Source organism: Narcine bancroftii, chromosome 4 (genome assembly GCF_036971445.1).
Source record: "Narcine bancroftii isolate sNarBan1 chromosome 4, sNarBan1.hap1, whole genome shotgun sequence".
NCBI lineage: Eukaryota > Metazoa > Chordata > Chondrichthyes > Torpediniformes > Narcinidae > Narcine > Narcine bancroftii.
The window spans coordinates 307,470,645-307,483,271 of NC_091472.1; the positions used below are offsets into that span (position 1 = coordinate 307,470,645).

A 12,627-nucleotide genomic window follows, 5' to 3' on the forward strand; every position below is an offset into this window, starting at 1 on the left:
TTCTAATACCACTCATTTTATTCTCAAAAAAATATTTATAAAAGTATTATTATATGAAAGTGTTCCAGGGATGATATCAAGATAAACATGGATTACATCAGCATCAACTTTCAGGAATCTATTACCCAGGATAGAACATCAAGTAATGCACTGAACTGCAAGCACAATGCAACTAGTAGGGAGAAAGTAATCATATTAAAAATACATTGTAAATCAAATCAATAATTCTGACCAATCCATCCTATTCAAAGAAATGTCCAAGTAGGAGCAGAATCTGCAAATTCCACTTTATCAGCCCTCTTCAGACGCTCAGATGAAATATTATTCAGATTTAATCAATCCCAATTTGTACAGATTGCCAAGGGAAAGAATTATTAAAATACAGGGTCATGCAATTTTAGCTTTGGAGTGGGAATGCTGAGGTTGAGTAGCTGGTAGGAAAATGGGAACATGCTACATAAAGGGAATTTCTCGGAAAGTTCCAGATGAGAATTAGAAACTCATTCCCATCCAGAATTTTTCCAGTGGCAGCCCTCTACATTTTTATGGCCATCCTGTAGTCTAAACTGAACTGCAGGCTGTCCACAATATGCTAATAAATACACTAGCCCGCCTCTCTCCAAGCCCTCACTGACCCTGTCACCCCCTGGCCATCTGTTGCACCCCCCTCCACCCCCGACTGTCCGTTCCCCCCACCAATCTAACTCCCGATACAGCAGCAGGAGTGCAGTACTGCCGAGCCAAGAGTTCACCACAGTGCTGCATTGGCTCATGGCAACGGCTCATTGCAGGAGCTATAGCCATTTTTGTTACACATAATCCCCCTTGCAGCTGGAACTGCTCTGCAAAGCCAGGGATATGCAAAGCGGTTCCAGCAGCATGGGGGATTATGTGTAAGGAAGACGGCCATTGATCCCACATTGAGCCAGCTGCCACCAGCTTCTCTCCCACCGAATGCTAGGGGCCGAAAGTCACCTTTCCACTGAAGGGAAGAGAGGGGAGGTGAGATGGGGCCGACGGATGGGGGACTGGCGGCATGTCTCCCTCTGAAAATGGAAAATATTTGCACAACATTTTTAAAACTCAGTTATATTTCATTCAAGCTACCCCTCACCTCTAACAAACAGCCTCCAAATCACCGCAACTCGACCTTATTTAGGGCAAACGCCCTTCCTGGGTGAAGGGCCATTCCAGAGGTAAGTCTACTAATTTATTAGAGAAATTACTTTTACTTGCGTGTAAAAACCGTAAATATCGGAATTTTAGTTTACTGTGCAGGAACGCAATGAATAACTAAAAGGGGCAATGCTGATAAGTTGATTACATTTTCTCAAGCGGCTTCGTTTTTCTAATTCTTTCAAATTTAAATAATTCTGTTCATATCGCCAAAGCTAAACTTACTTCATTTGCAAAAAGTAGCTTTCTGCTGGACTGAAGAGCAAATACAAGCTCAGCAGAGAATACAAAAAAAAAACCACCAAAAAGATGAAACTACAAGACAAATTTGTTATTATATTCTGCACTTCCATAAGCTTTGGGATTTTGGAAAGACAGAGAAACATTTCTGAAACAATTGTAATGGACATTCTAGAAATATTTCAGAACTAAATCTTCAGCATAATTTCAATGAGTGGATACAAAAAACATACTGCCATCATTGATCACTATCGTAAGAACCTGGTTTGTAGTTTCTGATTGGCAGTATAAAATTGAATGGAAATAATTTTGCAAGCGATAAACCATATTAAAAAACATTAATAAAATATGATGGAAAATACAAGTGTTCACATACCTCAAATCCCAGTCTATCTTTTTCTTTCCAGAAGCAGAAATGAGTCACTTTCTTGTCCCAGAACTCATCTGGTTTCACCACACACACCAGAGATACTTCAGCTGGAATCACATTCTGGACAACAGAAGAAAATGTGTTTGCCTTTCACATATGGATGTTTATTGCCAAATATACATTTTTCACTCACAGATTTTGAGATGCTGGAAATATTACATTCAACAAAAAAAATACTCTTTCTCGATCTATTCATTCAATTAGTGAATGGAAAATAATGTTTAATTAGCTATCATTTTCCAACGTTTAAAAAAAACCTAAAAGAATTTGTTGTATACTCAATGCTAATTGCAGCTCAGAATCATAATGCATGAAATAGGACCTTCAGCCCAACTCCCCCTCGATGAACAGGGTGGCATTCAGGTCTAATTGTATTTGCCTGCATTTGTTACATATCCTTCTAAACTGGTCCTATCCATATAGCATAATGCAATATCCATAATGCATGAAACAGGACCTTCAGCCCAACTCCCCCTCGATGACCAGGGTGACATTCAGGTCTAATTGTATTTGCCTGCAGTTGTTACATAACTTTCTAAACTGGTCCTATCCATATAGGATGTAGGTAGAAGACAGCCAGTTAGCTTAACATCTGTAGTTGGGAAAATGATTGAAGCTGTCATTAAGGATGAAATAGCAAGACATTTAGAACAAAGAGATTCCATCAGGCAGACGCAGCATGGACTCAGAAAGGAGAGGTTTTGTTTGACAAACTTGCTGGAGTTCTTTGAGGATAATAATGGGGTGTGGTAGATCGCAGGGAACAGGTTGATGTGGTATATTTGGATTTCCACAAGGCATTTGATAAGGACTCACTTATCATTAAGATACAGATGAATAGAGTCAGGGGAAATATATTGGCATGGATTGAGGATTGGTTAACTGGCAGAAGGCAGAAAAAGGCAGGGTAAATGGATGTTTTTCTGATTGGCAAACTGTGGTAAGTGGAGTGCCACAGGTGTCGGTGCTGTGCCTGCTGCTGTTCACCATGCTCATTGATGATTTGGAAGAGGGGACAGAGTGTCGTGTAGCCAAGCTTACAGATGATACTGAATTGAGTGGAAAAGCAAATTGTACAGAGAATGTGGAGAGGCTGCAAAAGGATTTAGTTAAATTAGGTGAATGGGCAAAGGTCTGGCAGATGGAGTACAATGTTGAGGTCATCCACTTTGGTAGGAAAAACAGAAGAGCAAATTATTATTTAAATGGAAAAAAACTGCGGCATGCTCTAGTGCAGAAGAACTTGGGAGTGCTTGTGCATGAATGGCAAAAAGCTAGGTTGTAGAATCAGCAGATTATTAAGAAGGCAAATGGAATGTTGGCTTTCATTGCTAGAGGAATTGAATTCAAGAGCAGGAAGGTGTGACAGATTATGTTATATTTTATATTATATATTGTTGTTTTAAAGGAGATAAATTGTGGGATTTTTTTAGTGTAGGTCGCAAACAAACACAAGCACTTCACAACACAGAATTCATTGAAAATGCTAGAGCTCTGCTCAAGCCAGACAGTCCAGGCTCCCAGTGCCTTTGAAAAAACTTTGAAGAATGCCTACAGAGACTTTACAAGTAGGTGTTAATTGGACATGCTGTGGAGTAATGGATTATTGTTTTGGAAAGTAACAGATGAATGGACTCAGAAGATTGGGTCAGGAGTCACAGTCTGAGTGAGTGCAGTTTGCTGTTCTAAGGTCATGTGGTTTTATCACATGAGAGGGCGAGAGATCAGTTGGTATGATGCAAAAGCCTGTTTTTTTCACTCTGCTTGCAAAACCACATGACCCTCTTAGAACAAGTTTCACTCGAGACAGCCTGTGGCTCCGACGAGTTCATCTGTTGCCTTTTAGTAATCAACAATCCATTAATAAAGTCTCTTGAGCATTCTCCAAAGCTTTTGCAAAGGCTCTTGGAGTTGGACTGTCTAGCATGAGCAGAGCTCCAGTATTTTAAATAAGATCTGTTTTAAAGTGTTTGTATGTGACCTACACTAAAAAAAAACCTGACACAATTTATCTCCCCAAAACATATCTATAATCTGTCACAGTTTCACCTGAGATAATAGAAAAGGAACTCAGGCTCAAGATTCAGGGAAGTAGATTTAAGACTAAGATGAGGAAAAACTGTTTTTCCCAGAGAGTACTGTTACGAGGCCAAAGGACCCCAAACCCCAGCAGGAATAGACATTCACCAAGACAAGTAGCTTTCAAAACAAAAGTTATTTTTAATCAACTTCAAACATGAAAATAGAATCAAACTTTAACTTAACCCTATACTTATACTATACTCTATACCAATCCAAATTACCCCCTTCTAATTCTAAGCGCACGTGTATGTAATGTGTAATTTAAGAAAAGTTATTTGGTTCACAGTTCAATCTCACTTCTTCTTCTTCCAAGTTCTCTGGTTGCAGGCAATCACCATATTGTGCACAGAATTTAACACGTATAAAGTTCACCAGGCTTGGTGCTTGAAAGGTAAATGTTTACCACTCAGGAAGGTTCTTGTAGGGTTTGCAGAGAGAGAGAGATATTTGTTGCGCCAGGATTTCCACAACTGAGGTACCACCACTAGTCACCTCAGGGTCTCGCTGATGAAACTTGCCCCATCAGGGTCTTCTAGATGGTAACCTCTTTCTTCAAGCTACCACAGAGTTCCATTCCTTCCTCTATTTCAAGAGAAACATCAGACAGATACCACTTCCAGCCATCTACTGCTCTGGAACTTGCTTTCATCAGTTTCAAACAGTTTTGCCTAGATTGCACTTTTCAGTTACTTGTCAGTGTTCCACTGACTGACTGACTGAGCTGTTAACTCTTTTTTCCAACTGCAACTTCAAAGAGAGCATGTGACTCATGTCTTGCAAAACCCCCACCTTCTCCAGCAAACAGCAGTTCTTTCTTCTGCTCCCATCTGTTATTAAACAAAATCCATGAGTGACCTTTCTCTGCACTCTGGCAAAACCCTTGAAAAGAGCTTTCTCTAGCCATGGTGTCTCCAGTTCCAAACAATGGTCAGTCATTTTATGACTTCAGTTCAATTAACACCTACTTGTGAAAGGTGCTTACATTCTCCAAGATCTTCAGTATTTCTTCAATCTTTCAAATAAGATCTCTTTTAAAATCTGTGAATGTATGTGACCTACTCTAAATCTTATACATTCTCCCCAATATTAATATTGTTACAGTACTGAATCTGTGAAATTCTCTGCCCAGGGAAGCAGTTGAGGCTACTTCATTAAATATATTTAAGGTTCAGTTAGATAGATTTTTAGATTAAAAAAGGAATTAAGGGATCTGGGGAAAAGGGAGATATGTGGAATTGAGTCAATGATCAGATCAGCAATAATCTTATTGAATGGCGGAGCAGGCTTGAACTCCTGCTCCTATTTCTTATGTATTTCTTATGTTTATCCGTCCAAATGTCCTTTGAAAATCATAACTGAACTGTTACGAGCCCAAAGGACCCCAAAACCCAGCAGCAATAGATATTCACCATGTCAAATGGTTACTTAAATAGAAGTTATTTTTAATTATCTTTAAACATGAAAACAGAATCAAACTTTAATTGATCACTATTAACTTTACCTCCTTCTAATTCTAAGCGCATGTGTATGCAATGTGTGTGTGTGTGTAAGTTCAGAAAAGTTCTTTGGTTCACAGTTCAATCTCACTTCTCATTCTTCAAAGTTCATTGGTCACAGGCAATCCTTAGACTGTGCACAGAATTTAACATGTATAAAGTTCACCAGGTTTTTGTGCTCGAAAGGTAAATGGTTACCGCACAGGAAGGTTCTTGTAGTTTTGGAGAGAGATGTGTTGTTCCAGGATTTCCACAAATTAGGTACCACCATTAGTCACCTCAAGGCCTTGCTGATGAAACTTGTCCCCATCAGGGTTCTCCAAATGATAACCTTTTTCTTTCAGACTATCACAGAGTTTCTTTCTATTCCACTTATTCTAAGAGAAACATCAGACAGACAGCACTTCCAGCCATCCACCACTCTGGAGATTCTGTTTCAGTTCCAACCAGCTTCTCCTGGCTTGTTACAGTCTTCAGTGTCAAACACACAGTCAAAGACTCCCTTCTGTCTCTCTCTCTATCTGAGATTCAAATTGCCAGCAGCATGTCCTTCTCTCTCTCACTTGCAAAAAACCCCGACCTTCTCCAGCAAACAATAGGAGTTAGTCTTCTGCTCCCATCTGTTGTTTTAGGTAAACAATAACCTCTCAATGACCTCTGAGTGAGCACTTTACAGAGAGGTCTAAAGCCTTGCAAAAAGGTCCAAAACAGACACGCTGGCTCTGGTTGTTCTTCCAAGACAATTCATTTCATGACATCATTTCAATTAGCACCTACTTGTGAAATGTGCATAGCATTCTCCATAGTTTCTGTAAAGTCACTGAATATGAATTCTTCAAAATTTCAAATGATCGGTTTTAAAGTGTGTGTATGTAACTTACTCTAATTTTTACCAATTTATCTCCAAAAAACATTCCCAAAGATTCCATCACAGTACACACTTCAAAAGTTCCAGATACAGACTACTCTCCAAATGATAAAGATGCCCCTTAGGTCCCCCTTTACCTTAAATTGTCTTGTCCAAAACAAAACTGAGCATTCACTTTATTTTTTCCCCCCTCATGATTTTACAAAGTCACCTTTTACCCTCCTTTTTTCCAGGGAATAAAGACCCAGCCTATCCAATCTCTTTCCTCCAGCCATCCAATCCCAGAAATATCCTGATAAATCTCCTCTGTACCCCCACCTCCCAACTTATTGATATCTTTCCGACTGCTAGGAGACCAGAACTGCACACAACTATTTTCAATTCAATCATTTGATGTCAGCACAGGGCAAAGTAATTCATTCCTTTGTAATTCAAATTCAATAATAATTTAGACAACTGACAATGCCCTGAAATTTCATGCGTTTGAATCATTTCTGCATTCAAAAATCATCTGAAGTCACCACTTTTGGACAGAAATTTTACCCATTTTCCATACATAGAAACATAGAAGATAGGAGCAGGAGTAGGTCTTTCGACCCTTTGAGCCTGCTCTGCCATTCAACGAGATCATGGCTGATCTTAAAGTTCAGTACCCCATCCCCACCTTCTCTCCGTAACCTTTAATACCCTTATACTGAAGAAATAGATCTAATTTCCTCTTAAATATATTTAATGAACCTGCCTCCACTGCCCTCTGTGGCAATGAATTCCACAAATTCACCACCCTCTGGGTCAAGAAATTCCTCCTCATCTCGGTCCTAAATGGTTTGCCTATTATCCTCAAACCATGGCCCCGGGTTCTGGATTTTCCCATCCTTGGAAACATCCCATCTGCATCCATTCTGTCCAGTCCTGCCAGAATTTTATAGGTCTCTATGAGATCCCCTCTCAATCTTCTAAACTCCAGTGAGTACAATCCCAATTTGCGCAATCTTCCCTCATAAGTCATTCCTGCCATTCCAGGTATCAGCCTGGTGAATCGCCTCTGCACTCCCTCCATTGCAAAGGAACAGAATTCAAAATGCAATTTGTTTATTTGTACTTCCTCGTGTATTTAATATAGATGTCAAATTAAATTTGTGTAAATGAGCCAAAGGCCCAATTTTTATTCAACACAATTCTATAAATATAAATCAGTAACATTCAGATTTCAGGTATGTTGTCAGAGTATATATATGGCACCACACACAACCCTGAGATCCTTTTTCTGCGAGTAAGGCACAGTTACCAGTTATTGGTGCTACACAAAAAAAACCCTACAGAGCATATACATGTACACAAATAAACTCTAACAAATTACCAATGTAAGCTAACTAACTGCAATACAGAGATAATTTTTAAATAAAAAAATCAATAAAATGCACAAGAGTCCATGAGTGATTTTGTTATTGAGGAGAATGCTGGTGAAGAGGTAGCACTTTTTCCTGAACCTGGTGGTGCAAGTCTTGTGGCATCTCTTACCACTTGTGCTGAGTGGTGTGAATCCTTAATGATTGCTGCTGCTTTCCTAAGGCACCCTTCCCTGTAGATTTTCTCAACAGTGGGGAGAGTTTTGCCTATGATGCCCTGGGCAGTGTCTACTATTTTTTGAAGGGCTTTATGCTCAGAGGTATTGGTGTCACCTTACCAGACCATGATGCAGTCAGTCAGCACACTTTCCATTATAGAAATTTGCCAGGGTTTCTGGTGTCATACCAAACCTCCGCAAACTCCTAAGGAAGTTGAGGCTCTGATGCGCTTTCTTCACCATGTCATTAGTGTGTTGGTCAAGGAAAGATCCCCTGAAATAATGACTCCCAAGAATTTAAATTTGCTCAACCTCGCCACGTCTGATTCCCCAATGATCACGGAATCGTACACCTCTGGTTTTCCCTTCCTAAAGTCAACTTAGTTTTGGTGGCATTGAGTGCAAGGGTGTTGTTGATACACCATTCAGTCAACTTTTCAATCTCCCTCCTGTCTACTGACTCATCTCCTTTCTTTATACAATCCACCACTGTGCTACCGTCAGCAAATTTGAAGATGGTCATACAGAGCATACGTGTAAAGTGAGTAGATCGGGGCTAAGATCGAGCTCTGTGGTGCTCTGGTACTGATGGAGATTGTGGAAATGTTCTGACAATCTTCACTGATTGTGGTCTGGAGGTGAGGAAATCCATGATCCAATTACAAAGTGGGGTGTTGAGCTCCAAGTCTTGGAGTTTGCTGATCCATTTTGAGGGGATAATGGTATTAAATGCTGAACTGTAGTCAATAAAGACATCTTGATGAATTACATCTTTACTGTCTAGATGTTCAAGGGCTTTGGGTAGAGCCAGTGAGATGGCATCCACTGTAGACCTGTTGCTGGAATGTATCCATGTCGCCGTTCAGATAGATGGTGATATGCTTCAACACCAGCCTTCATCCTTCATCTCTATTTTTAATTTTTTTTACACTATGAACCATACGAACCAAAATACACACAAATAATTCCCTCTTGAATATACATAGTGCCATTTTCTCCCCTTTTTCCCCCCTCCCTTCCCTCCCTCAACCCCCCCCACCCACTCAACATTCAACCTATATGATACATTAAATCCATTAAACAATGTCATCACACAATGAAAACAAACAAAAAACTCGCGTCCTCCACTTCCACATACTGGGTCAGTTCATCTCGTCTTCCCCTCCTTCCGTCATTTTAGGCGGTGGAGGTCCGCGGCAGGACCCCCCCCCCCCCCGCTGTGCTCCATGTACAGCCCCCAAACTCGTTCGAATACTGTGATGTTATTTCTTGAAGGACAAATATGGTATAACTCACGGTACAATGTTTGCATATCACCAACTGAAAACCTACTTGAAGGACATATTGGGAAGCAGACTGAGGTTACCAGAAGGAAGAAATTTTGAATATGTGATTACAGACAAAATGATAATTAAAAGATTTATAACAAACATGTACATCAAATTGCAAGAGAAAGAGAATGAGGAAACAAGCTGTAAACCCAAACAAAAATGGGAACAAGATCTAAACAAAGATAAAGAATGAACATGGGAAAAACTATGCTCCGGAACTGAGAAATACAATAAACACGAGGTTACGCATGATACAATATAATTGGTTGCACAGGCTATATACCACACCCCAAAAGTTAAATAAATGGGACCAACAGTATCAGACAGATGTTTTCGTTGTAAGAAGGAAACGGGAACAACAGTACATGCAATTTGGGCATGTGAGAAAGTGAAAAAGTTTTGGGAAGATCTAATCCAGGTATTAAATAAAATCACAAAAAGCAACATACCAAAAAATTCAGAGATCTTTCTTCTAAGTAATATAAGAAGTAAAGATTCTTCATCACTATTGATATAAGTGCTACTAGTCGATAGACTTTAAGGCTGGTTACTACACTCTTCTTGGGCACTGGTATGATTGACCCTGTTTGAAACAGGTGGGTACCACACCCTGCTGGAGTGAGATACTGAAGATATCTGTGAATACATTGGTAAGTTGGTCAGCACAGATTTTTAATACTCGGCCAGGTACTCTGTGCAGGCAGGATGCTTTCCTGAAAACAACACGCACGTCATCCTCAGATACAGACAGGATGTGAAGGGACACACTGAGTTCCTCTGGGAGCGAAGCTTTGTTGCCTGTTACTTCAATGTATTTGGCTTTGTAACAGGTTCTGGCATGTCAGCCCTGCCACAGCTGTCAGGTGTTCCTTGCATTTTCCACTTTCATCCAGAATCTCCACTTTATCCAGGAGACAGCTTTTCACAGATCATATCTGCTCCTCCTGTATTGATCTGGATCTCTGGACTTAAATGCCTCTGGTTTGCTCTAAGCAAATCCAGGGCTTCTGGTTGGGGAGAATCCTGAACCATTTGGTGTGGACACACTCATCCACAACTGTTTTGATAAAGTCTGTGACAGCCTTGGTGTAATCATTCAGATTTTCAGCTGAGTCCTTGAATACGGTCCAATCCGCTGACTCGAGGAAGTACTATGACCATTCTTCAGCATCCTGTGACCACTTTCTAGCTACCCTGATCTTCGAAGCCTCTCTTTTTAGGCTCTGTAGAAGGAGCACAGTGCAGTGATAAAGAGTGCTGGGACCTCTGGTACAGCAGGTTACACGTAGTAGAAGTAGTAGTAGGGCAGGGTTTTCTTGACACAGGCCTGGTTAAAGTCACCATCTAAGATTAATAGTGCCTAAGGCTGGGCTATATTTTGTTTACTGACATCATGCAGTTCACACATGCCTGTTTGTAATCACCATCGGGAGGGATATAAACTTTAGCGAGAATCTTACGATGAGAACTCTTGAGGTAGATAGAAGGGTCTACATTTCATTGAGATTTGTTCTAAGGCAGTAGAGCAAGAGGTTAACATAACTCCAATGTTCATGCACCACCCAGTATTAACAAAAAAACACACACCACCCACTTTCTCTTTATTAGAATCAGAGTTCAGATCCAGTCTATGAATGGTGAAACCCTCAAGTCAGATAACGGTGTTCAGTGTGTTTTCTGTTAGCCAGGTCTTGCTGCAGCAAACAACTGAGATTTTATTGATCTAAATACACTGGCCAAAAATGTTCTCCTCCTCTGCACCATTGCACACATCAATTTTGCGGCACGAAAAGAAAGAATTCCGAGAGGAAATTTTTTTTTTTTTTTCTTTTACAGCCAAATGCTAATTCACATTCATCCATTACATTTTCCATGACCAAATTCCCACCCGTAAAACTGACCCTGAAAATGCAAGAATGCTCAAATGAAGAATGATGGGAGCAAAAGTTGGTGTGGCTAAAATATTCCTGATAGTATGAATAGCAATTAATGCAGTTGAGAATTAGTTATGAAGAAAATATTTTTCCATTACACCAAAAAGATGGCTTTCGAATTGTTTCTCTTTGCCCACGGAAATATGATACCATCTGGAGATTTAAATCTTTCCTGGCTCTCTAACAGCAAGGGCTTTTCCATGGATAAAATACAGCATAAACATCTTTTAATACAAATGAAATTTGACATAATTTTCCCTGAGTAGATGAGTGCATCATTCTTTCCCTGTCACGGTCGCATGTTTACCTTTGTCGGGAGGAGAGTGAGAGTGACAGGATCATCCAAGCGCCAGTGAGCCAAATGAGAAGGTCAGAGGAGTTTAGCTGGGTCATATTTGGGGAGTTGTAGAATGTTGTGTTTAGTGAATAATAAAAAGAAAGTCAATTTCATGATGTGCTGTAAGGAATGAGTGTGCATATTCTTTATTTGTTTGTAAGCTGTGGAAAATTACTGACTGCCATTACAAGTGGTGACCCTGACATGATATGATTTAAAATGGATAGCAATGAGGAGCAGTTGGGCAGGTCAAACTAACGACTCCCCCCTTTTTATTAATATTGCACCGGCATGATCCATGATCCTCAACATTTCACTGCACTCAGTGTGAGAAGTCAGAAGACTAAGTATGGTTTACTCGTGGAGAGACTTCCAGAGTAGATTGCCTGTTGTTATGAGCCCAGAGGACTCATAAACCCAGCAGCAATAGATATTCACCAAGACAAATGTTACTTAAACAAAAGTTGTTTTTAATCATCTTTAAACATGAAAATAGAATCACACTTTAACTTAACTAACCTAACTTAACACCCCCCCCCCCTTCTAATTCTAAGCGCACGTGTATGTAATGTGTGTAAGTTCAGAAAAGTTCTTTGGTTCACAGTCCAATCTCACTTCTCATTCCTCCAAGTTCACTGGTGGAAGGCAATTCTTAATCTGTGAGCAAAATTTAACATTTATAAAGTTCACCAAGCTTTGGTGCTTGAAAGGTAAATGGTTACCGCTCAGGAAGGTTCTTGTCGGTTTTCAGAGAGACTTGTTGTATCAGCCACTTCAGGTCATCACACAGTTCCTTTTTGTTTTTCTTATTCCAAGTGAAACATTAGACAATCAGTCCTCTCTTCTTGAATGAAGGCTTTGACCAGGCGATCTTCCAAAAGGGGCTTTCCACAAGCTTGCCAGCTTGTCCTGTTCCAGTCCCAGCTGCTGTTACTGGCTGTAACACTGTTCAAATGATCTCTTTGTATGTGTGTGTCTCTCTCTCTCTCACACTCACACACACACACAGACTGTTTGACTCTCTCTGCTTGTAAAACCACATGACCCTCTTAGAACAACATCAGACAGAAGCGGCTCTGACACGCTCTTTCACCTGTTGCCTTTTTGTAAACAACAATCCATTAGTGAAGTCTCTTGGGCCCTATCCAAAGCTCTTGCAAAAGCTG

At 40.2% G+C, this 12,627-nt stretch overlaps 1 protein-coding gene across 5 annotated transcripts in view; it reads right to left on the reverse strand.

Moving 5' to 3' along the window:
* The window catches only part of sestd1 (SEC14 and spectrin domains 1), a 153,856-nt gene that overhangs the window by 63,119 nt on the left and 78,110 nt on the right, over window positions 1–12,627 (reverse strand). For all 5 annotated transcript variants that reach the window (XM_069935853.1, XM_069935856.1, XM_069935857.1 and 2 more), the window contains one exon: window positions 1,793–1,906. In XM_069935853.1, the coding sequence (XP_069791954.1) occupies window positions 1,793–1,906 (114 nt within the window). The remainder of the gene's footprint in view (window positions 1–1,792; window positions 1,907–12,627) is intronic.